Source organism: Manis javanica, chromosome 5 (genome assembly GCF_040802235.1).
Source record: "Manis javanica isolate MJ-LG chromosome 5, MJ_LKY, whole genome shotgun sequence".
NCBI classification, from domain to species: domain Eukaryota; kingdom Metazoa; phylum Chordata; class Mammalia; order Pholidota; family Manidae; genus Manis; species Manis javanica.
In genome coordinates, this window is record NC_133160.1 from 168,718,917 (window position 1) to 168,744,149 (window position 25,233).

At 51.7% G+C, this 25,233-nt stretch overlaps 2 protein-coding genes across 17 annotated transcripts in view; one reads left to right on the plus strand and one right to left on the minus strand.

The window, feature by feature from the left end:
• EVC2 (EvC ciliary complex subunit 2) overlaps positions 1 to 3,451 on the minus strand; it is a 135,242-nt gene extending 131,791 nt beyond the window's left edge. For all 5 annotated transcript variants that reach the window (XM_036991113.2, XM_036991115.2, XM_036991104.2 and 2 more), the window contains exon 1: positions 3,134 to 3,451. In XM_036991113.2, the coding sequence (XP_036847008.2) occupies positions 3,134 to 3,421 (288 nt within the window). In that variant the 5' untranslated portion in view covers positions 3,422 to 3,451. The remainder of the gene's footprint in view (positions 1 to 3,133) is intronic.
• A 2,227-nt stretch (positions 3,452 to 5,678) lies between these two features.
• EVC (EvC ciliary complex subunit 1) overlaps positions 5,679 to 25,233 on the plus strand; it is a 67,030-nt gene continuing 47,475 nt past the window's right edge. For 7 of the 12 annotated variants that reach the window (XR_012131830.1, XM_073237860.1, XM_073237863.1 and 4 more), the window contains exons 1-5: positions 5,681 to 6,029; positions 11,967 to 12,092; positions 18,089 to 18,232; positions 19,910 to 20,142; positions 21,506 to 21,590. Coding sequence is in view for 11 of the 12 variants with exons in the window: in XM_073237860.1 (XP_073093961.1) it covers positions 5,856 to 6,029; positions 11,967 to 12,092; positions 18,089 to 18,232; positions 19,910 to 20,142; positions 21,506 to 21,590 (762 nt within the window). In the remaining variant the exon portion in view is untranslated. Of the gene's footprint in view, positions 6,030 to 11,966; positions 12,093 to 18,088; positions 18,233 to 19,909; positions 20,143 to 21,505; positions 21,591 to 25,233 lie in introns of all 12 variants that reach the window. The other 5 variants (XM_073237864.1, XM_073237865.1, XM_073237866.1 and 2 more) reach the window with 3 other exon arrangements.

A 25,233-nucleotide genomic window follows, 5' to 3' on the forward strand; every position in this document is an offset into this window, starting at 1 on the left:
TCACATTCTTGGTTCCCTTCCTGTCACACCAGCCACACTTTCTCATCTCCTCTGCAGGATCCCCCCCTTCCCAGCCTCTAGCCCTAGCACTGCTCCAGGGCTCTGGCCTAGGGCCTCACTTCCCGTTCCAGACACACTCCCAAGGCGAGCTCAGCCAGGGCCCTGCAGCTGAAGGCACTTACACACTGACCTCCCCAGTGTAAATCTCCAGCTCAGATTTCTCCCCCAAATCCAGACCTACCCATCCAGCACGCTACCGTACATCTCTACCTGGACGCCTCCCGGGCACGTCAAACTCAACAAGACCAAAGCAGAGTCCCTGGTTGCCTCCCGCAGGCTTCTGCATATTAGCTCTTGGCGTCTCTATTTGCTCAAGCGGGAAATCCTTGGTCCCATCCTTGACTCTTCCCTCTCTCTCTCTCTCTCTCCTCTCTCTCTCCTCTCTCTCTCCCTCTCTCCCTCTCTCCTCTCTCCTCTCTCTCTCCCTCTCTCCCTCTCTCCTCTCTCTCCCTCTCTCTCTCTCTGTCTCTGTCTCTCTCTCTCTCTCCCTCTCTCCTCTCTCCTCTCTCTCTCTCTCTCTGTCTCTCTCTGTCTCTCTCTGTCTCTCTCTGTCTCTGTCTCTCTCTGTCTCTGTCTCTGTCTCTGTCTCTGTCTCTCTCTCTCTCTCTCGCAGTCCAATCCAATCCCAGCAGGCCCCACGGCTCTACCTTCAAAATATATCTGAAATCTCACAACTTCTCAGCAGCCCTCCACGAGCCCTGCTGGTCCAGCTCACCCCCTTGTTTCCCTGGTCTCCCCACCCCACCTCCCTTGCTCTACCTCCACCCTCTGCCCTCCATTCTCATCCCTGCCACAGGGACGCTTTAAAAAGATAACTCAGCATGTTGCCTCCCTGCTCAAAGCACAGCCACAGCTTCCACCGACTCTGCATAAGAGCCAGAGTCCCAACCACGGCCACAGGGTCTTTCCTGATGCGCCTTTTATGGCCCCACCTCCTCCCACCTCCCCCACCCAGCTCCTGGCTGGTTGTGGACCACACAGAGCACACCCTGCCTCTGGCCTTTCCTGTCATGGCACTCCGGAAAGCTCTTCCAGGCATGCCCTGGCCCTCCCTCACTCCATTCAGGCTCCACTCAAGTGTCACCGTCTCAAAGCAACTTCCCTGCCACCCATCTCCACAGGGCTCACGTCTGCCTCGCTCGCTCCACCTCACCCACTGTATTTCTCTCTTCAAGCCTAAGCCACCAACCGCTGCACCACAGACTGACATCATTATTTCGTGTCCTGCTGTTTGATTCTCTTGCATCCCAGGCCCCCAGAACAGAGCCTGGCCCCTAGAGGGCCCTCCATACACACTGGGCACAGGTGGTCGACCAGAAGCCTCTTTTCCACTCAACACTTTACTGCTCTCTCTCCTTCCAATGAACTCCCAATAGAACTTTCCACAGGGACAGGATGTTCGACAGTGTGAGCCGCCCAATACATTAGCACATGGGGCCACTGAGCACTTAAAATATTTAAATTTAAATAGCCACATGTCACTGATGGACAGTGACTGAAATAGGATATGCGGGGGACTCGATAATATGGGAAAATGTAGTAACTACATTGTTTTTCACGTGAAACCTTCATAAGAGTGTGTATCAACAATACCTTAATAAAAAATAAATAAGTAAATAAGTCCAATAAATAAATAATAGCCACATGTGGCTAGTGGCTACTATATTAGACTGAACACCTTAAGGCCATCTGCGAAATGACCCTAACTGCCTGTAAGTTTACCCTCCAAGAAGGGATAAATAATAATTTAACACTGAGCATTTATGTTCCAGTTTTAAAGCACTTTCTTGCAGAGCATAACAACAATGTTCACCAGAATGTTCCAGCACTGGCTTCTCAGAGAGAAAAGTAAGTGCAAAGCAGGTAAGACTGAGTGAGTGGACTCTGAACATGGGGGCCAGGGAGAGAACACAGGACAGACCTGAGGGTGTGGCTCCTGGGCCTCGGTTTTCTCATCTGCAAAACGGGCCAGATACTTCCATCGTGCACAGGCACAGGTGAGAGGGCCTTGTGAAAATGTTCAGTCAAGGGATTTTCTAAGGGCTCAGTAAATTGACCCAGTATTATTATTTCTTCTTTGGTGAAAACCTAAGAACTAGTAATCGAAAGTGAACAGAACCTCTTTTAAGAGACCTAAAAATCTGTCACAGGGGTAACATGCACCCTGAGGCCTGCAGGCAGAGAACTCAACAGGCCTAGGGAAGGGGAGATGGGCGGATCTCAAGGCAGCCAGAGGCCAGCCCACCGGTCAGGGAGGGCAGTCCAGGGAACAGAAGCCTGGGTCAGCAGGGGAGGGGTGGAAAGGGTGGGAGCAAGGGAGGGAAGTGGTCAGAGGTATACAGGGGCCAGTCACCCCCCTAGAGGGCTGGGGGAAATGGATGGGAAAGAGCACGCGGTAGGAAGGTGGGGTAGACCCAGAGGAATCGGTCACCGAGGCCGGAGGCCGGAGGTGGGGATGGCGGAGGTGGAGACAATTAGGAGACAAAGGCAGTGCGACTGGTGACCAGCTTTCGGAGAGTTGTGGGGGGACCTAGGGTGGCAGCCAGGGATCCCTGCCTTCCCAAGTTTGGGACCACAGAGGGAGGGGCGGGTGAAGTGGAAAGTGGCTAAATTCATCAGCCAGGAGAGTACAGTCACGTGAACTCCAGCCAACAATTCCAAACTGTTCTCCTAACAGCCGCTACCCTCGGGCAGAATGCTCGCCAAAGCGAACGCTCTGCGGACAGACTAGCTGCCTCACGTCGAGCCCTGGGGGAACCCCGCACGGGGCGACGGGGCAGGAAACGGACGCACAGCAGGGAAGCGACCTGCCCTAGGTCACGGGGCCCTTAGGCTGCAGGCGGCATGCGACCCGGGCCGCGGGCTAAGGTCCAAGCCCTGGGCCGCCACGAGGCCGGCTCCCCAGGCCCGGGAGCGCTCCCACCGCAAGCGGGCGGCACGGAGGAGCACCGAGGCACCGACTCTGATCCCGCGCTTTCCAATCAATCCCCGGATCGGAAGGGCCTCCCCGCAGCCGCCGTGGGCGGAGCCCAGCCACGGGGTCCCACCTGAGCCCGGCCGCGGGCCTCCTTACCTGTGCCGGGCGCTGGGGCCCCGCCCCGGGAGGATCCCCGAGAGGTTGCGCGCCGAGGGAGCCCAGGAGGGGACGCGGGCCCGCAGGGGGCCAACCTCGGCCCCCAGGCCCAGCGGGCAGCGCCAGGGCGGCAGCCAGGATGGCCCCGGCCAGAACCCACGTGACTCTCCCGGGTTCTGCAGGCGAACCCATCGCCGGCAGGAGCCCGCGACCCCAGAGGGGCGGCCCCAGGGAGTCGCCGGAGCTTCCGGACCCCGGGCCCGCCCTGCCCCTCCCGCCCCCGAGCATGCTCAGTGCGAGCCGCCACGGAAAGTTTTCTGGAGCAAACTCGGCCCCTGGAGCTGGGCGGCGGGAAGGTGGCTGACGCGGCGAAGGGGGAGGGAGCAAGGAGGCGTGGCAGGCCGCCCCACGCAGGGGCTCCGCTCTACCCCAGTTATACGGGGTCACTTCCCTGCTCCCTAAGATTTCAGGGGCTCCAAGTGCCCCTACATAATGCCTGCTCGGCTCTCTTGAGTCTCAGCTCAGACCCACCGCCTCCAGGAAGCCTTCCCTGACACACACACTTGACTGAATCAGGAACCTGCCCCAGATTCACCATACCCCTATTGGGGAACTGAGATGCATTTGGAGGGCATAGTGCAATAGAGACGCTGGGACGGAGTCTGACAGCCCAGGGACCAGAGGGAAAGGCTACTCTCATTTCCTGTTGGGTTCAGTTCAGCACAGTTGGGTTCCCACCGCCTGAGTACTTGCTGCGGATTAACCCTTGGACCTGCCGAGGTACCCACGGGGGTGCAGGTGGAGGGGCTAGTCAGGCCCGCTGCTGTGCACGTCAGTGAGGAGACAGGGGAGTTGGTTTGGGAACCAGGAGGCAGCAACTGAGAAAAGGCCCGGAACTCTCCAGGCAGGCAGGGCTGTTCGTGCCCCGGGGGCAGGAGGGGTGGGAAGAGACTGGGAAGAGCTTGGCAGGGCAGTGTCGTGGCTTCCTCCTGCTTCCCCTGGGCCCTCAGTGACAGCTCACACCTATTCATGGGAAGAGGGCCCTCTTCTGTGCCTTCCTGCACGGTAGTGATGTGGCCTCAGGCCAGGAAGCCCGGCACCTGTCAGCTCCTTCCCCTGCCCCTCCAAGGCTAGGCCTTCCCTGACTTGACATGGATAAGGCAGTGGGGTTTGAGAACCTGAGAATTTATTAGCCAAGTTTCCCACATGGGGTACGCTGCCCTTGGCGGTAGTCGGCAGCATGCTAGAAGTGAGAAGAGGTCAAAGGGTAAATGCTAACATACTGTGGGAGCATCAATTCTATTTGACAGTGAGTAATTTAAAGGATAATTTTAATATTCAAACAACTTTATAATAAAGTACAATGCAAAGAACACTATACTCTTTAAAACTGAAGACTGAATATCCAAGGAAATAGCCAGCATAACGCAAACTGGGTTACTGCCCCCAACGCATTTCCAAGAGCCTTGGAGATGCTGCTATGGGAACATTTAAGAAGCACCGCGTACAGAGAGTGTGAGCCCCGAAGCCAGACAGGCACAGCTGTTAATTTATCTGTCATTTCCTAGTTGCAAGACCTTGATCGAGCCACTTCTTTCTGGCTGTCAGTTTCTTCACCCACAAGAAGTAAATCTGGATAATAGTTCCCATGTTGCCCACCTGGAAAGAGTGATGAGTAAATGATGCAACAACTAGAAACTTACCTGGTCGTCCAGGTAAAACACAGAGAAGCCCTTTTCTGTTGAAGTGAATCCCCATGGTACCCCTACCCTGACCCTTACAGGAGATGGTAAACTCCAAAGGGCAGGAGGGTGTGGATGTGTGTGTGTGTTCACTGCTGTATCCCTGCTCCCAGAAGACCTAGCATCTAGTAGCTGCTCAGGAAATGTTTGCTTCAAGAAAGAAGATGTTGAAGTCATCTAGTTGTTTAGGACCCCACACACCCTTGAGACCCTCAGTGCGTGCCCCTTTTATGGTTCCTTGCTGGGCTGGTGCTGGCCCCCTCAGCAGGTTCTCTGTAAATGCCAAGTGAATGAATGACTCCAGTGTCTGGTTCCTAGCGGGGGCTGGGTGTAACATTCTCTCTGCACACTTAGAGGGCAGCATTGACCATCAGTGGAAGCAAGTAGAATCAAAACAGGAGTCTTCAGGTGAAAAGTTCAGAGGCAGAGTTGAACTATGTGGCCCAAGAGTGACCAATTGGTAGAGGTTAGGAACAAGGCTGGAGTCCAACTTGCACTGGGTCACTTAATGGATCTGATCCTCTGCTTCCTCATCAGGAGGAGAGGTGATGATGGTGCCCATCTCCGAGGGTTGCTGAGAAATTACTGAAATCATCGGACTAAATGCTTAGCATACCCGAAGCGCCCAACTTAACCCAGCAACACCCTCCTCCGTGGCTGGGGGCCCCCTTCTCTCCTAAGACGTCGGGAGTCCCCGGGTAAATCACTGCTCCTCCGAAAGGTCCCCTGGCTGCAAGCGCGCCTCTCGCGGGGCATGCTCAGTACAGACGCAGGGCCCGGCCCGGGCAGGGAGGCTCGAAGTTTTGGGCGGACGGTCCAGGCTCCTCCCCACGGCGAAGGGCCGCGCTGGGGAGCCGAGAGGAGCGGGAGGAAGGAGGCTGCACAGGCCGGAAAGCCCGGCGGGGCGCGCCCGGGATCAGAGTCCGCACCGCCTCTGGCGGCGGGAGGGATGCGGCCAGCCCGCCGCCTGAGCGCCCGCGATGGCCCGCGAGGCGGCGGCCTGCGGCGGCGACGCGCGGCTGCAGCTGAGCCGGGACGCGGTGCGACCGGCCCCCGCCCTGCTGGTCCCCGCCGTGCTGCTGGGCGCCGCGCTCGGCCTGGGCCTCGGCCTCTGGCTGGGCTGCCGCGCCGCCCGCCCGCGTCCGCGGCACCAGGTGGGTCGGCCGCGCGGCAGCGGGGTTGTCGGAGCTCGGGGCGCGGTCCCCCTCGGCCTGCACCAGGGCCTGGGCTGTGCGTCCACTTGAGCGTAATCCAGGGCGCACCGGGTTCCCCTTCTGCCCCGGGAGGGGGCTGGAGACAATGGTTTCAGAGGGAGGCGGCAGAGTGAGCGAAGGGCCCTGGCCTGGGGTCCCCCAGGAAGGCCTGCGCCATCCGACTCCGCGGTGTGATCACCGACAGCAGCTGGAGCCTCCGTCCCCTCATCTGTAGTACCAGGGCTTTGGACCCGAAGCTGGCAGAGGGTCCCTGCTCTGCGTGGTGGATAGGAGGGCTGTGGCTGGCCATCCCTGTGGATGTGGATTATCTAGCTAGCCTCTCATGAGTCCCAACTGCCCCACTGGCACTCATTCATTCATTCATTCGTTCATTCATTCACCCCAGCAGCATGTTTGATAAACATCTTACACCGCCAGCCACTGGTCTGGGGTTTTAGACACCAAGTCAGTGTGCAGGATAGACCCTGCTCTTCCTGAATGCTGCTCACAACATTCAGAAGACAAGCAGATTACACGTAAACATTGTTTATAACACAGCCTGACGAGTTCTGTCATGGGGAGATGATAATGCTAGCGCTTCTGATTGCTGACCAGTGCAGAGCGTGAGCTGGACCCGCTACCTGTATTATCTCACTGGATCCCCAAAACAGCTTTGTGAGTTTGTTCTATGAATGTCCTCATTTTGCAGATGAGAAAACTGAGGCACAGACAGGCTAAATTGCCAAAATGACAGTCATGTGTCTAAGCCCAAAGTCACTATATTCTAGGGCAGGGGCAGTGGTCACGGGTGGCTGTCAGAAGGACTGAATGGATGCTTCATATGACAGTTGTTATGTGGTGTGGCAATGTCTGGCATACAGCCGGCATTTGCTCTGTGGTGGTGTGATCAGTATCTTCGGTCCTTGCAGCCTTGACCTCTTTAAAGGATGAGGTCTGGGAGAATCTGAGATTAGGTGGCAGGGTCCTGTTCTCCCCTACCCCCGGCGCCCCACTCCTGCCCACACACAGAGAAGGTAAGTCCAGCAGAAGCAGGCAGGGCTCCTTCACACTGCAGGTGACTTCTGGGAGTGCCGTGCTGCAGAGCGCTGAGTAAGGCGGAAACTAAAATAGTGCACGATGCTTGCGGGTAAGTGTCAGGTCGTCACATACCGCTGGTGACTGGGAGGGACTGAGAGACGCTGGCTTCCTGTGTGAACAGGGCAGTAGCGTGCACTGGTCCAGGCCCCTGCTGAGTGTGTTATTTGGTTCTGTGTCCTCACTCCAAGCCTGGGAGTGGAGTGACTGTCCTTGTCCTCACTTTCCTTTGCAAGATTGTTCTTTGTACAGGGCGATGAATCAGCACGATGGATGAACAATAGGGCTGGATTTCAGCCCTGGTCTGTCCGAGCCCCTACCCGTCTGCTACCTGGTGAGGTGGCAGTTAGTACCTGTCTTTGTCTGTTCAGGCTGCTTTTACAAAAGTACGTAGACTGGGTGGCTTATAAACAACAGAAATTATTTCTCAAAGTTTGGGAGGGTGGAAATCCTTTTTTTTTTTTAACTTAGAAAATAACTTTATTTTGTTTGAGGGAGTGGGCAGGTGTCCTGCCGCAGAACTGCTGGAATTGCTTCTCGGTGTCTGAAGCCTTGGTGACCCTGAGTGTGGGTGCACGCTCTGGCGAAGGCCCCCCTTCTAAGTTGCACAGTGCTGACTTCTTGCTGTGTCCTTGGAGACCGGAAGAGGAGAGGGAGCTCTCTGGAATCTCTTTTCTGAGAGCACTCCTCACCTCCCAAAGGCCCCAACTCCAAATACCACCATGTGGGGAGCTGGGATTTCAACATATGAATGGGGGAACACAAACTTTCAGACCCATTTCACCGCTGAGTAGGCTGAGGCTCACAGGGGTTAACCAAGCAGTTTGTGTTTGCACAGCTCCAGGGTAGGGCTGAGGGGATTTTCTCCTGGCTTGAATGTGACCCTTGCAGCAACCTCCTTTCTAACTCCTTTCTTCTGTCCCCTCCCTCTAGTCTGTTTCTAAAATGCACATCTGACAGTATGACTCTCCTGGCTAAAAACCTCCAGTGACTCCTGATTGCCTAGGAAAGATGATGTCCAATTTCCTAGCTTGGGACACTGGATCTGCTCCAACGCATCCCAACAACACACGGGGGCCCATGCATATGGCACATCCCGCTCTCTAGCCTCCCAGAACTCCTTGATCCCCAGATGCCTCTGTGCTTCTGCGCATCTTTCTCTGCCTCTGGTCCCGCTCATCCTTCAGGACTCACAGGAGACCAGGCGAGACCACGCACTTGCTCCCTTGTGTTTCCTGGGCACTCTGTGCTCCTCGGGTCCAAGTCAGGCTGCTGATAATTTTATCTTGCACCACTTTCCTTTCTTGTTTTTGTTTGAGTTTTATTTATTTCATCATTATGTTTTATTTGCATCAAGTTATGCATGCACATGATTTAAAGTGTTCATTTACAAGCAGCAACACCCCACCCATTTCCCAGTTCTCAGAATCTACCTTGTCCAACTCTGTTTTGGCTGTTTTGGTGATGTACTTCCATTTCTAAATAACTTGCCTACATGGCTGCTTCTTGCATTTGGGGCTCTAGGCAATAGCCACTGACCTCCCACGCTGCAGGGGGGAGTCATTCAGCCCTCTCCTCTCCTTCCTCATATGCACAACCACCCAACCACCGCCCCCATCCCCTCTGAGTGGTTAGATGGTAATTTTGGTTAAATCATCATTCATTCTTTCTGTTATGATTCTATAAACATTTTTCACTGTAACTCAAGGATCTGCTGTGATCATGACTGTTTGGCACAATATGTTGTTTTCCCTAAAATGGAGAGTCACCCAGATTTTTTCGACTTGCTTTGATTCTATGTGCTTATCAATCACTTAACACTAAGGTCTCCCCCATTTATGTACATTTCCCTTCTGGACATTTAAATACATTAAGTATTTAATCAATTTTATCTTCTCAAAAATCGTCTCTCCCAGAAAACCAGTCTCTGCCGCTCCAGTCTGAGCTGGTTGCTCCTTAGACCACGGCTGCTCTCAATGTGGACCAAACCAGCTGCAGCAGAGGCGTCTGGGAGCTCTATAGTAACGCCAGTTCTTGGGCCCCACACGGGACTCACTGATGAGAACGTCTGGAGGGGGCCCAACCGGCTGTGTTTTGCAAGCCCTCCCACTGATCCCTTTGTTCTGAAAGTCCAAGCAGCAGCTGCTCTAGGCTTTTGCTGCCGCCTTTGGGACCTCTCCGGGCCATTGTGCTGGAAGTCCTTCACCTCTCTCCTGGGCTGGATGCCCTTTCAGGGATCCCTGGCACTCTCCCTCTTGGCTAATTCCCTCATTTGGGTGGAGCACATCCTCCTGTAGTTTTCTGAGAAACGCGTGGATGGAAGTTCTTTTGAGAATGTCTATGTCTGAAAATATCTACATTCTTCTATCTTTTTCTTACTTGGGTTAGAGTAGTAAGGTTATAGAATTCCAAGATGGAAATAATTTTCCAGAATTTTAAGGCATTTTTTCTGATTATCTTCGAACTTCCATTGTTGAAGCTGAGAAATTGGATTCTATTCTGATCCTTGACATTTTGCATGGAAACTTTTTTTCTCTGGCTCCTCTTTTCTGTGCCCCCAGTTTGTGAAATGTGCCGGGTGGGTCTCAGCGGCTGGCTGATTGCCGTCCATTTATGCTGTGTGTTCAGAAGCCCTTTCAACCTAGCAACTCATTTTCCTGGTTTCTCTGATGATTCTTTTCTTTTTATGTGTTTTGTTGTTTCTTTCAGGAACTCCTGCCCTTTTTTGGTTGAATTGGGTCTCTAATTATCTGCCTTCTCTCTTATTTTCATCTCTTTGTCTAATTTATGCTGCTTTCTGCAAGACCTTTCTCACCTTTATGCTTGTATTGAGTTTTCAATATTTTTAATTTTCAACAGTTCTTTTTTGTCCTCAGAATATTCTGTGCTTATACTATCCTGTACTTATTTTGTGAATGTCGTATCTTCTCGTACTTCTCAGGGGATATTATAATTATTTGTTTTAAGTTCTCTTTTCCCCATGCAGCATCTATCTCCTGCTTGCTTTATCCTTTTGTTTGTTTTAGGGTTTGTCTGTCCTCCAGTGACTATTGATCCTTGGCCTCCTGGTCATTTTTAACTGGGGAGCAAAAAAACTGATGGTCCCTCATGGGGTAGATGAGGTTTTTCTCCTGGAGTCTCTACTATAGCATGAACTGACTCGGTCCTTCCCCACAGAGCCCTTGTACTGGTCAGCTACGATGCTAAACAAACAACACCCAAAGGGCTGGCTTCATAATCACCCCTGACTGCTCCAGCCATGTGAGCTTCTCAGGATATTCTGAGCATGCTCCTGCCTCAGGGCCTTTGCACATGCTGTGCCTCCTCCCTGGAATGCTTGTCCTTGAAATATCTGACAAGCTTACCCTCTCACTTCCTTAAGTTTCTTCTCAAACGCCACCTTGTCTAAGAGGCCTTCCCCTCCCATTGCTTTGCATTCCCTTTACTCTGCCATTTTTCTCTATAGCACTGTTGCGTCTGATGTACCATGTCTTTATTTATTTGTTTGTCTGTGGCTTCCTTCTGTCACTAGAATGTAAACTCCACAAAGGGGGGAACATTGTTTTTTCAGTACTGTATGCCCAGTGACTAGAATAAGGTGTGACTCTTAGTCGATGCTCTGTAATGGTTGCTAACTCAGTGACAAACTTGTAATATTTCTTTAGTTTTTCAGTTCAAAGTTTATATCCATGAGCAGCCAGCAGGCAAAGAGAGGCTCAGTAAGTGTCTCTGGCATTCAATCAATCGTTTTAAATGCAGTTGATAATTATGTTCTAGAAAATTACTGTGAACACAGAATCAGCAAATACTGAACCATTGCTCGTGGGGAAATATGGGGTTAGGCAAGACTCTGGTCCCAACATTTGCATTCGCTGATCAACACCTAACCTTGCTTTATGTGGGTCTCTGTTTAAAGACACCTTATTTCACATACATCATTGATTCATTACCAGTGAACTCCCAGCCACCAGCACTGTAACTCATGCCAGAATGAAGTGCATCTCACACATGCGTTTTCTCCATCAGGCACATCCCAGCTTTCTCGTGCTTAGGAACACAGGACAGGACTTCAGTACTGCACCTAGGGGTCATTTTAAACAACAAGCTCACCAACAAAAAGGGCAAAGATATGAAAAAAGAATGGCACTAAATAAAACACGAAAAGGACGTGTTTACAGTTTGAGCCCTGGAACCAGAGGGCAGAGCGTCACCTTGTTCAATCTCAGTTGGGCGACTCAAATTTCTCACTGTTACTGCACATGGTCCAGGAATGACCACAGAGGCACCAAAAGTGTTGGTCTTGGTGTTGCAAATACATTTCAGCAAGTAGGCAACTTTGCAAATACAGAATCCACAAACGACGAGGATCAGTTGTAGTTCACATCCTATAATTTAAGTGTCCCTGCAATATTTCCTTTAAAAAATCATCTAATGCCATCATTGGAAATCATAGGAAATGTACTGTTTATGTGCCATGTCCCATGTTAAGCTGTTATCCCCAAGGAGCTCACAGGTTCACCAAGCCAGACCGATGGAAGGAGCTTTGGTTCAAATGTTGCCTCTAAGTCCTGAGGACACACTGAGACGGGGTTTCGGGGGGTCTTTTCAGGAAGGCGGCATCTGGACAGTCATGAAGGATGTGTAGCTGACCCCAGGTGCGCGGGGGAGGGCCAGGCAGAAGCAGAGATGAACAGACAGGACTGCCGGGGAGGGGGTTGATGGCCAAAGTCAGCAGGCACCGGGCTGACCCACTTCAGTGTGTTTTCTGCCTCTCCACCAACCCCTACCACCTTTGGATTTTAGAAAGATGATGCTCAAAGTCTGCTCAAGAATTTGGAGTGTAACGTACAGACCCCCTCAGAAACCGGTTCCCCACCCAGGAGGCGGAAGAGAGAAGCGCAGACATGGAAGGACGAGGAGGCCCTGGATGTACGTAAGCTGGGTGTTTGGGTTGATTGGCCGGGACACACTCTGGGTGTTGCAGGCCCCACCTGGCAGCACAGAGGTCACCTAGCCAAGCTTCAGACAGATGTCATTTACCAATAGCTTCTTTTATGCAGTATAATTTACATACAGCAAAATGTACAGATTTTAAGTTTACAGTGCGATGAGTGACAAGCATATGTGCCCTTGTAATCGATACCCCGATCGGGAGCATCGCATCACCCCACAAGTCCTCCAGCGCCCCTCTCTGCTGAGATTCGCATCAGCGTGGTTGATTTTGCTGTTCTAGAATCTTACGTAAGTGGAATCACATGCTTTCTTGTGTCTGTGTTCATCCCCTCAGCGTACGACTTGGGATTTACCCATGTCATTGCCCTTACCGATAATCCATCCTTTTAATTGCTGGGTCCATTTTGGGGATACGCCACCATGTGGGCTGTTTCTGGTGTGTGGCTCTTCTGAATAAGGCTTCTGTGAATGTTCGTGTGTAAGTTTGCTTGTTTATTTGTTTTCATTTCATTCTTTTTCTTTTAAGTGAGTAGTAAGTAAATATCCAGGAGTGGGAATTCTGGGCCTCTGACGGCAGTGCTAACAGAGGGTCCTTCCTGTACCTTCCTTCCTGGCCCCCACTCTGTCCAGCCCGAGCCTGCTCATGGGGTGTTGCTTCCTGTCTGAGCTCCATGGATGGAGGGGGTGTTTCTTCCAAAGATCTGATATTTCTAGACACTTCCTGGTCCCCAGAAAGTACAGCAGACTCCAGTCATTCAGCCTCAATTGCCCAAAAGTGAATATAGGCATTTAGACAGGTAGGTAGGTAAATAGAGAGACATCCTGGGGAACAGGGAAAATTGAAGTAAGCATTTTTTTGTGGCCACTGAGTGCCGGACATGTTCACATATATCAGTTTGAGTGCTGTGAACACGCATGTGAATCATGCCGTGCAGTTCTCTCAGCAGCTCATGACGTACATCCTAGTTATGTCCCCGTTTTCCAAATGACGAAGCTGAGGCTTAGGGACACAGGTCACTGTCCTGAGCCACACAGCTGAGGTTTGGGTTTGTTTGGCCTCCACTTGGGGAGGGCCGCCTCCCGCCCACCCCGCTGCCCTGGACCCTCATGGCCAGGTTCAGCAGGGGAGGGTGTTTCAAGTGTATAACAAATTTTACCAAGAATTTTGAAATCAGTAGGAGGAAGGTTCTAGTTAAGATGAAAAATCAGTTTCTAAGTCTCCCAAGGATTCTGGAGACAGAGCTTCTCTTCCCCATGCTGGGCGGGACCCTGTGGGAAGGTTGGCTGCCCTCCCCAGGGCCGACCCAGGAGCTGGGGGGAGAGAGCTGCGGCCGTCCCAGGGGCAGTGGCTGCCCAGGATAGGTCGGCACTTGCTCGTATGTGCTGTGCGTCCAGCACCTGCTCCCTGTCTCCCTGTTACAGGTGCTCTCTGTGTGTGCATGTGTAGGGGTGCATCCTCTGTATGTCCATCTCTCTTTTTCTGTGCTTCTCTCCACGTGCATCTCTGAGGGCCTGTGTGTGTGTGTGTGTGTGTGGTGTCTCTCTGTCCTGATTCTCTCTTTCCTTCATTTCTCTCTATCCTTGTATCTCACTCACTGCGTATTATGGAGACCCTGCTCACAGAAATGAGAATGTATATCTCTGCAAAAATGTGTACACAGATACTCATAAAAGCCCTACATACGCGAGGCAAAATGAGGGGATGCAAATGTGCGTCAGGGGTGGATGACTAAACAAAGCGTGGTCCGGCCGTGCAGTGGAGTACCGGTCAGCATTAAAAAGAAACGGAGTCCTGACATCACAGCTAACTGGAAAGAAGCCCAAAAGGCCACATATTGTAGGATTCACCTCAAATGAAATGTCTAAAACAGGTACATTTATAGACAAAAAGTAGATTGATTGGTGCTTACTTAGGGTGGGGACAGGGAATGGGAGGGATAAAGGGCACTGGGTTTCTTTTTGAGATGGTAAAAATGTTCTAAAATTCACTGTGGTAATGGCTGCACATATCTGGGAATACACTGATAATTATTAAATTGTACACTTTGCATGGTTTAGTTGCATGGTGTGTGAGTTATATCTCAATACAACTATTTAGAAAGACAAAAAATCTGCTCCCACAGTGGACAATCTTGGTGGTGATAAAAATAACTGGCTTTGGGATCCAGAATCTTAGACCCCTGTCCCAGCTCTGCCACCTTTTGCTGTGTAATATTGAGCAAGAAACACAACCTGTCTGAGCCTTAGTTTCCCCAGCTTTGCAATAACAGGAATGATGATGGCCCCCCAGAGTCACCCATGAGTCAACTCCGAACATTCCAGTCACGGAAGAAGTGCCCGATCACTGTTTGCAGGGGAGCTAAGTCTTTCTACCTCCCCAAATGGCCCACTCATTCTTTCTATCTAGTAATGTTTTACCTTTTAACTATTTACCCATGCCTAGTTGATGCCCTTTTTCAAGCTAATGATTGCCATGAAAGAAGTTAAAGATCTGCCTGTCCCAGGGACTGGCTTGTCAAAAAGCCCCTCCCTGCCTTCTGCAGACTGAGCTTATCCCGGACTGTGGACAAGACTGATTTTGTCAGGGGGCGTTGAGCCCTCACCCCGATGTCTTTGAATGCATAGAAACCAAAGCGTTTGTGGTTCATGCCACTCCTTGCAAGAGTTCAGTTTCGACCAAATAGCTCATGTCGGCCAAACACAAACAAAATTCCAGAAGACTGAAGCATGCCACTGCCCAGCCCTGGCCTCTCTCCATCCTTTCCTTTTGCTTTGCTTTGGAGGACGGAGAGGGGATAGCATTTTAATGGACGCATTTGTGCACCCACTGGTAGAACACCTTTGTGTCGGTGAGGGAAATGGCTTTTCTTTTCCTACAATTATGCTTTCACTAATTTTCTGAATAATTGCATTGCTTCAGCTGAAGAAGTTTTGCATTGTAAATGTGGGCTACAACCAATTTTCTGAATAATTGTATTGCTACGGTTGGGGAGATGATCGGAATTCAGAGGACATCTGACCTTACTAAGAAAAGCTTTCAAAATTAAACACAGCACGTCCTGTTGAGGTAGCAGAAGCCTGCTGCCTACTTGATTCCATTTGCCAAGTGTTTCTTCATCCCCCGACAAACACCAGGACTGCGACGTGCCCTGCCCTGGAGGGGACTGCAGTCTGCAGGCAGGTGGGTCGGAAAGCCATGGCATTGCCGGGTTCCCAGACAGCTGGGTAATGCCGTCAGCTAGCATTGTGTTTTAATGCACAATCCAGGCTCCCGTGCTCAGCTCCTGCTTCCAAATCGCTCAGGTGGGTCCTGGTATCTACGTCCCTTTCTTCTTCTGTTTTTTGTATTAAATGCAGTTTTTGTTTTGTGTTTTCTCTTTGGAAGATGAACTCCAGAAGGCAGAAATGCCTCCTCTCATTTTTCACCCCTTAAACTCTGTCCTTTCTTTTCACTTCCGTTTGTAAGAAGCAGAGCACTTAAAAAAGCACAGTGTCCTTCGTGTTTCTGCATCTTTCCCTGAGCAAGTGTGTCTCTGCTTCAGAATCAGCCAGGGCTGGTCTCCCCAGCATGCAACCTGTGCCGTCACACAGGACCCATGCTCAGCCAGGCTCCGCCCCTAGTTTCTGGAGTTTGTTGTCCTGCAATGTGTAATTGTTTTCAATGAGGACCTCCCCATTTTCATTTTGCACTGGGCCCCACAAATGATGTGACCTGTTGTGAAATCAGCCCTTTAAATCTTACTGCCATTCTTCACTATTGTACCAAGATAGCTTCAAGCAGAGAGTTGGACTGGGGGCTGGGGGCTGAGGGTTGGAGGCTAGGCCCTGGGGGCTGGCCATGCTCTGCCTTGGGGTCAAAGGGAGGCAGGAGGGGTTTTAAGCTGAGCAATGATGGGAAGTGCAAGTTTAAAAGATCATGGGATCGCCATGTGCAGAGTGGATTGGAAGATGTTGACCTCTTAGTCTTGCTTGACCTCTGCATAAAGTTGGGATGGTCATAATAGTACTGACCTTCCCAAGCTGACTGTTGTGTCATAATTAAATGAGAAAATGTGCATAAGGTGCCTAGCACATAGTAGGCCCTCAGAACATGGATTTGGAGCAGGTTAGGAGGCTTTTATAGCCCTTAGGGTAACTATGGCGGTGGCTTTGGCCAGGGCTCTGGATTTGAGAGCTATTTGAAGGTTAAGCTGGGGGATCTGTGGTTGATTGGAGTGGCAGGTGGGAGTGTGAAAGAGCAGCTGAGGGTCCATCTCATGTGCCTGGGCCATGGTGAAGCCTTGTCCAGGGCCCTTTCTACCGAACTCCACGCCCCTTTAAATTCCGTGGCTCTTACTTGTATCATGTTGAAGGAGACAGAATGGTTTCCACCCAAGAGGAGGACTCTGAGCCAGGAAATCTGCGTTCAAGTGCTAGTTGTGGCTTTATTAGCTGTGTGACTTGGGCACACAGCTTAACATCTCTGTGTCTCATCTTCCCCATGTGGAAACGGAGGCAGTAGCTTCCATGGCAGGGCCCTTGGAAGCTTAAGGAGGTGCCACATGGTGGTGGTCATCCCCATCCCCATCATCTCAGTCCATTTTGAGTCATAAGGTATAGATACAGATGACGTGGACCAGGGCCCCCTCCACGGCACTTCTGTCCCTGCCCTGCTCGACAGACTCCACGGTGAAACCCTCTCCGGACACACCTTTGGGCCACGTTGCTGGCTGGGTCAGGTGCTGCTTCAACATTCCACCTCTTGAGGAAGTGATAAGTCCTTCTGCATTCCCCATGATAGCTCAACTCAGCAATTGAGAATCATGGACGTGGTTTTCACCCATCCGCCTGTTCGTAACTGTTGAGCAGGGATTTCTCACGGTCTGGAGTGCCAGCTCCTGACTTGTCTGCCTGCTCGCCTTTTTCCACTTGCTGATTGTTTCCAAAGCATGTATTTAGCAGCAACTTTGCAAGGTGCACAGGGTGACCCTCACAGAAGGAAGGCACAGACAGGATGTAGGAATGTAAAGCAGGCTGTGAATAAGTGCATCCAGCTACGGTCAGGGAAGGCTCCCCAGGAGAGACAGTTCCTGAACAGGGCTTGAAAGCAGCTCCCCACTATGGCCACTGAGAGCTGCCCTTTGCCCCGCTTCTCTTCTGTCCCAGCCACTCTGCTGGGGGCCTTATCCACACAGTCCTGGGGGTGGACACACTGCCTGTTTACTGTCAACAAAGTCTGAGGCTCAGAAGAGTGAAGACTTGCCTGACTTCATCTTTTCATTTAGGGGTCTAATCCAAAGCCTTGGTGAATATTGGTACGTGCAAGTATTTACAGCCCTGGCAATGCTAAAATTATTCTTTTTCCTTTTTCCAGTAAAGGTGGTTCACAATTTTTAGGAAAACTTTTGTGAATTATTGTCATGTTATCTAAATATTTATTTCTTCCAAAGCTGAAGACTTGGGATTAAATGAAGAATACGCTATTTAACAGCTATCCACCCACCCACCCACCCATTCACAGATCCTTCCACCCATCCATCCGTCCATCCACCCTTCCACCCACCCATCCATCCATCCACCCATCCACCCATCCACCCACCCACCACCCATCCATCTGTCCATGCATCCACCTGTCTATCCATCTATCTCTCCAGCCATCCACCCAGCCATCCACCCAGCCATGCATCCGCCATCCATCTATCTGCCATCCATCCATCTGTCCATCATCCATCCATCCATCTATCCTCCCATCTGTCCCTCTCTCCATCATCCATCTGTCCATCCATCCATCTGTCCACCCACCCTTCCATCTACCTGTCCATCCATCCAACCATCCTTTTAACAAATGAGCACTTACTTGGATCGAAATGTGCCCATTTTGGTCCCTTCCTGAGTCCTCTGTTACAAATGGGATGTGGCATTTTGGAAACTCTTGGTGGTGTATCCTTCATGTTACAGAGAGCCCCATGCCATTTGTTTTCCTTCCTTCCCAGGAACGCGAGCCGTCTTTCAACAGCAATATCACAGCATTTGCACTGAAGGCAAAAGTCGTGTATCCCATCAATCAGAAGTTCCGGGTGAGAGTCATGAGCTCCATCCTAGAAACACGATTATTCAGTAATGTCCTGGAGACTGGGGTAGGAATAGGGGGGTTAAATGTGTGATTTTGGGTCCAATTTGAGGTGTTTATGGAAAGTCATTTTAACAGGGATAATTTTGAGGCTTTGTAATGGAGCAAAACTTTAGGGTTATCCATTTTATGACAGCATTGTCAGAGATAGGGCATGCCCATGTCTAGCAAGGTATCCCCAGGGGCACCAGGAGACAGCTCAGTAGGGCAGCAGCCACCCTGCTCTTTTAACATTAATACAAATTCAGATACTGACACAGTTACTAACATTAATCCTCATTCACACACCCCAGGACAGATGGCTCTGGCTGACGGCTCCTCCAACCCATCTCTGCACGAAAACGTAAAGCAGCGGTGACACTGAACAGTTATGTGGGACTGGCACCATGCTAAGCCTGTGCCATGCACTAGGCATTTCAACCTCATACATTCCTCTGTGGTCAATAATATTGTCACCTCCACTTTATGCATAAGGAAACTGAGGCCCAGGGAGGCAAGTGCAGCACGTGGTTGGACCAGAGTCAACCCTCCCCGCCTGGCTATGGGTCTTACACCCAAAGGCAGGTGTATGTACCTGGGGCGAGGAGTTTTGCTGAAAGTATGTTCTCCATGGTCCTTCAAGAGCATTGGCCTATGAGATGCTCTGAAACAAAATGTTTCCTGAGCAGGAAAGTTGAGGAAAATGCTGCTTGCCCTCCAGGGTCTGGAGCCACATAGATTCAGCTGTAACTTCCAACTCAGCCATTTGCTCTTGGCTATTTCCTGACTTCTTGGGACCATTTTCTCATCCATGAAATGGGGGTAATGGACCTCCTGTCTCATCCAATTGTTTTAAGAGTCAAATGGAATAGACATAAGGGCTTGGAATACTGCGTGACATCTAGACGTCAGTACATGCTCGGGTTTCTAAATTATCATATGCTTTTGAAGACAGCCAGATCATATCAAAGGCTCTGAGAATTCCTGCACCAAAGAAATGATTCCATGGACTTACCCAGATTAATTTTTCTGCAGTACCCTTTTGGTGAGCAGTAACTGGTTGCAGTTCATGAAACTGTTCCCCAGAACACACACTGAGAACCACTTCTTCTCTTGGCTGTGAGGTGGGTGGTTTAAGGGGCAGAACTCCCAGCCCAGGGCATTTATTTATCATCAGCACCTGTTGCTGGGCCTGCTCTGTGGTAGGGACTGGGGATTATCCAGGGTCAGGTCCAGAGGGGAGCCACCTCAAAAGGCCTGGGGCCCGAGGGTTACACCCACATCAGAGTAGGTGAAGACGAGCAGGTGGTTGGGGGCCAGTGGGCAGAGGAGAGCCAGGGTTGAGAGAGCAGAGAGATGTGGGTGGCCAGCCACCTTCTGTGGAGGAGGTCAGAGCGGGCAGCTGCGCGTGGGGTGCGGGCAGGCCGTTGGGGAGCAAACCCAGGCTAATAGCTGAGGGGGAGGAGCTCGGTGCAGAGGGTCTGGTCTTGAGGGACAAGGGCTGTGATACAGGCCCCTGGAGTGTGGGTGTGGCCGTGACCCTGGGGCAGAAGCTCTACCATGTCTGGCCACGCTCCTGCCCATCTGCCCGGCCTGGCATTCCTGCAGCTGCACCACATTGCACGCATCATGCATCCCGGGCAGAGTCATGAAACGTGGTGTGAGAGTGTCTGGACTGAAAGTGTGCTTCCCTTCTGCCCCCCAGCCTCTGGCCGACGGCTCCTCCAACCCATCTCTGCACGAAAACGTAAAGCAGGCTGCCTTGCCGAACCAGCCAGGGGAGGCGTCCCCCTCCAGCAGCCTGGGGAGCCTGAGTCAGGCCGAGAAGGAGGACGGCAGCTCGGCGTCCAGCGTCCGCTCGGCCACCAGCGACGACAGGTTCCTTGGCCGCTCCTTCCTCGGGGCCAGCAGCTTCCCCGAGGTGCTGATCCGTGAGGGGTAAGCAGGGGCCAGGATGGAGGATGCAGATCCATGGGCCAGGTCACTGTCAGCAGAAATAGAGGCCCAGAGAAGTTAAGCAGCTTAGCCACCAACACACAGCAACCCAGTGTCAGAGCTGGAGCTCACCTTGTGGGGTTGGCCAGCATGGGGTGGTGGGGTCAGGCCTGGGCCCTGGGAGGTACATCGGGGGGCCTCGTTTAATCACTAACAGTCTCACGCATTGCCGAGCAGCAGCTATCCTGGTGAGGTGCCTGCTGTGTACTGGGTAGAGAGCTGAGCTCCCCGTGGGTGGTGCCTTCACAAGCAGGAGGACCAGGTCTGTGGTGTTCGCTCTTGTGTCGCTGTTGCCCACTGGGAGCCTGGGACAGGTTCAGTGATGAGTAAATATTAACCAATCCATGAATCAATTCCGCTTACCCATCCTTTGAAATAAGTGCTCTTATTGCCCTCATTTTACAAAGAAAGTGAGACAGAGGCTGAGTGACTTGCTTGAGGCAACAGCAGGTGAGAGATGGATTCAGGTTTGACCCCAGTGCCTATTTTCAAAGCCCATGGTTGGAGTCATCAAACCACCCAGCCCTGAGCAGCCCTGGGCACATGGCAGGGGTTCAAGAAGCTCAGTCAGCTGGCCTGTGCACCAGTGCGGGCCTCTCCCTCCCCTAAAGTCTGGGGACTCCTATGGACCCTGGGAGAGATGAAACAGGCCTGGTCTGTGCTCAGGCTGTGGACAGAGTGGGCCCCAAACCCTGACCTTGGTGGTGACCCTGAGGTGGCCCAGGGAAGAGGGAGCCTCCTTGGGGCAGCCCATGTGGCTGAAAAAGGCTGCTTCTGAGCTTTTGGACCTAGCCGACTTGTAACAGTTTGGATGGGAGTGTAGTCATCTAAAGAACACTTGCCTTTGTAGGACAAAAGGTCAAAGACCTTTATGCTCTGACACTTCTCTGCACCCCAGGGCTGTGTGTCGGCTATCAATGACTCTGACCCTGATTTCCTCCTCTGTGAAATGGGCATGAGAATATCTCCATGTGGCACTTAAAAAAGATGACATTGACATGTGACATAAATATGAAAAACCCCTTGGGGGGCTGGGGTCAGGGAGGTGTGATTTTTCATTTCTCTCACCTTCTGTCTCTTCCTATTTTGTCCTGATGTCTCAGGCAGCTATTCCAGTGGGTTTCAGATAACTCCTCTGATTTCGCGGGTGGCTGTTAGGAATCTCCACAGACTGCACAGTTTAAAATCTGGAGTCAGGGTGAGCTGTGGCTTGTCTGGAGCAGGGATGTGCTAGAACTGCGTGGTAACCTCACTCCCCACGTCAAATATGCTAACAGTCTTGTCTGTTTCTCTTTTGACTTTTCAGTGTGGACCTTGACTTGTGTATCTATAACCTTCACTTAAAGGATCTTCTGCATCTGGACACGGCACTGAGGCAGGAGAAGCACATGGTAGGTGGCGAGGTGTCCCTCTCCCTGTCACCGGTCAGGAACGGGGAGACAAGGCTTGCTGAGTGCAGCGAGTCCCAGACACCCTCGAGAAATGGGCATGGGTGACCCGAGAGCCACCATGAAGGGCAGGGAGAGCAGCGCTGGGCATCTGCCATAGAGCGGAGGAGCAGGTTGTGCCCGCTGATGGGGCACAGGCTTTACTTCACCCAGAGCCGTGGGGACCGAGCAGAACAATGAGCAGCTGCCGTCAGGTGCACCTCCTGACAGAGACAGATCAAAGGTATTGACAAGAGAACCGTATTTTTAAAGGAATGGCAATAGTGACGATAATATTCATGAGCACTGACTTTACGGAGCGCCCGCTCTGTGCCAGGCCCTGGGGGTGTTTGCAGGTGGGTCCCTTTAAGCCTCAGCCCATCCTGGAGAGGAGGGTGTCATCACTGTGTACAACTGACAGGAGGCCTCGCCCACGTCATGAAGCTCTCAGCTGGAGCCCACGTGGGAAGTTCAGCGCCCCCAGTGGGCAGGCGTTCTCTGAGTGACTGAAGGCGGAATGAGAGCAGCGGGCATCGGGAAAGTTAGGTTGGTCCCTGCCACACGCACCCAGTGTAGCCAGGCTGCGGGACGTGAGAGAACTGGGTCCCACTGGGGCTGCAGAACCCGGTGGGTTATCCAGGTGTCGAGGCCACAGGTGTTAAAAAGAGGAATCATTTCTCCCTCAGGCATATTCTCTGGATTACTGAAAGAGGGGTGAGACTTCCAGAGAGAAGGGGGGAGAGGAAGGCATATTGGAAGGAGAGAGGGAGGCGGGTAGGTGGAGAGGGTGACAGGGAGGTGGAAACAGACACCGACAGATTTGCCCACAGGTGCTTCATTATAATTTGGGGAAGAAAAAGAACACAAAGTGGGGATGCAGCAAAGGGAAGTATGGGCGGCGTGGGCCGAACAGGCCTCATGACGGGGGCCAGCATTTGAAACTGTAAAGCATGTCAGGATTCCATAAAAGGAGCCTGTCCTGGCAGCCCCACCCTCCCCACTCCTGCAGAGGCTCGTGGACATGAGGCTCCTGTCCCCGGAGCTATGCCCGGCTTTCATTCAGGCCCACATGGGGGCAGGTGACCCTGGCAATGTTCTCGCAGGCTCTGTGCTCCTGGGACATCGATTATTTCTGTATTCAGGGCCCCATCCAGCTGGCGAGTGACGTGGTCCTGCACAGCCTTGCCTCTGGAGCAGCCTGCTGTCCTGGAGACAGCACCACTGTCACTCATCTGCCCAGTCACCTGTGGACAGCCTCCCCTCCTGCCGGGCACAAGACCAGGAACAGTGCCTGCCCGGTCAGGGAGGAGATGGTGGAAAACAGCACAAATGCACAATGGCAGACAGTACAACAAAGCAGGAGCGGAGGACCGTGGGTGTGCAAGAGGGCACGTGGGCAAATGTGCAGAGATGGCCAGGCATCCCTGGAGGAAGACATGTCAGCAGGAACCTGGGGTCCCAGCAGCACCAGATTCCAAGTCAGAGTTGGGTCCTAGGCCACCCTGACACATGAGCTGTGTGACCATGGCTGGGCACTTCCCTCCCCTCTCGGGGCAGTTTAGGGAAAGTGTCAAGATAATTTCCTTCCAGCTCTTACCCCATGGAATTACTGGGAAGTCACATTGCCTCACTTTGAAAGGTCTCTGTGGGCAAAGCTCTGGGCCCAGTGTCATTACAGCACCTCATTAAGCACTTTTGCTCTGCGAGGCTAAGCAATTTTAATGTCTGATCTCAGGGAAGCCTCACGGTTTCACTCCTGAGGAGCCTGAGGCTCCGAGAGGTGGCATCTGTTGCCCAAGATCACACAGCTGGAGAGTGGCAGAGTGAACACCTGAAAGAGGTCTGTCTGGGTGCACAGTCCACGTGTCCCAAGGGCCCCACACAGTGTACGGACCCTTACACATAGTAGGTGCTCCATCGAGACATGCCAGCTGGCAGTGACACCACCCTGGGAGAGCTGTTTCCCGCCGGGCCTTTCATTCACTGGGGGGCACAACTTAATCACACGCAGGATCTGTAGAACCACAGTGAGCGGGAGGAGCCACGAGTTTCCTTTCTGTGGTAGAGATCCATCGTCTAAAACTGTAACTCTTTTAGAAAAGAATGAATGGGAAGAGATCTTTAGGATCTAGACCTAGGTAAAGAGTTCTTAGACTTAACACCAAAACTGTGACCCATAAGACAGAAAACTAGTTGATTGAACCTCATCAAAATTGAAAAGCTCCTGCTCTGCAAAAGATCCTGTTATGAAGATGAAAAGAATGAGAGAAAATACTTGCAAACCATGTAGCGACAGAGGACTCATATATTCTATATGAGGAAGTCTCAAAGCATAGAAGAAATAAGTAACCAATTAGAAAATTGGGAAAAGACATAGACAGATATTTCACCAAAAAGGACATACAGTTGGCAAGCAGTACACACACACAAACCACAAAAAAAGATGTTCAACACTGGAGAGGATTAAAGATGGCAGCATGAGAGATAAGACAGAGGACTCCTCCCCAAACCACATGTAATATGAAAATATAATTAATATAACTAATCCTGAAAGAGCAACAGGAAAGAAGGCTGCATCAGACTGCACACACCTGGAGAACACGGCAGACCTCACAAAACAGGGTAATGTACCAAAGCCATAATCCAGCAGGACCCAAGCCCTTCCCTGACCCCAGTGAGCTGGCGGAAAGAAGAGAAATGGAGCAGGGAGGGAGTGGAGGCCTGGGACTGCTGAACACCCAGCCCTGGAGATCTGCTCTGGGAGCACTAACCTACAATGCACAGTGATCTGGTGATTAGTGGGCTGGAAAGCTAAGACAGGCAGAATACCTGAAGAGACTGAGATTCCAGCTGCTTGTGGAAAACAGGGATCCATATCGGGCTACTCTGGGACAAAAGAAAGGCAGGCAGTCTGAGAGACTTCCTAACAGTGAGAGGGCTGCTAAAGTGGCAAGGACTGCACAGAGCTTGCTGCTCAGGAGGAAGGACAGGTGGACAAAATTGTCCGAGCGCACTTTGCCCAGCAGGTTGGGAACTTTCAGGAGCTTCAGGTGCTCCAGCCCCCTGGCTTACTACACAGCTCCAAGGACCCCACTATGATACACAGCCTGCTGCACCTTCCTCCTGGCCAACCTGCACCTGGCTCGCAAACCAGCAACTCCTGCCCTGATGTCAGGCCAGCCAGAGGGAAGTCCCACCTATGGCAGCTAGAAATGCAAAGCACAGATGCTTACATCTGTGTGTTTAGCCCATTGGTTCTGGCAGTGGAGACAGGAATAGCAGCCAGAAAGCAGGAAACAGCTCCTTCCTCCCCCAAGGCACAAGCGCCGCTCCCCTGCTACCCCAGACTTCACTCCAGGGGCTGAGTAGCTCCAGAGAGTAGAGCTTCTAGGCACTAGAGAGCGCCACATACAAATATGAAATGGCAAAGGAACCTGGTTCAAACCAAATCCCACAAACACCAGAAAAAAGATCAAGTGAAACTGAATTCATCAATCTTCCTGAAAGGGATTTCAAAATAAAAATCATAAACATGCTCATGGAGGTACAGAACATATTCAAGAACTCAGGAACAAATCCAGGATGGAGATCCAATCATTACAGAATA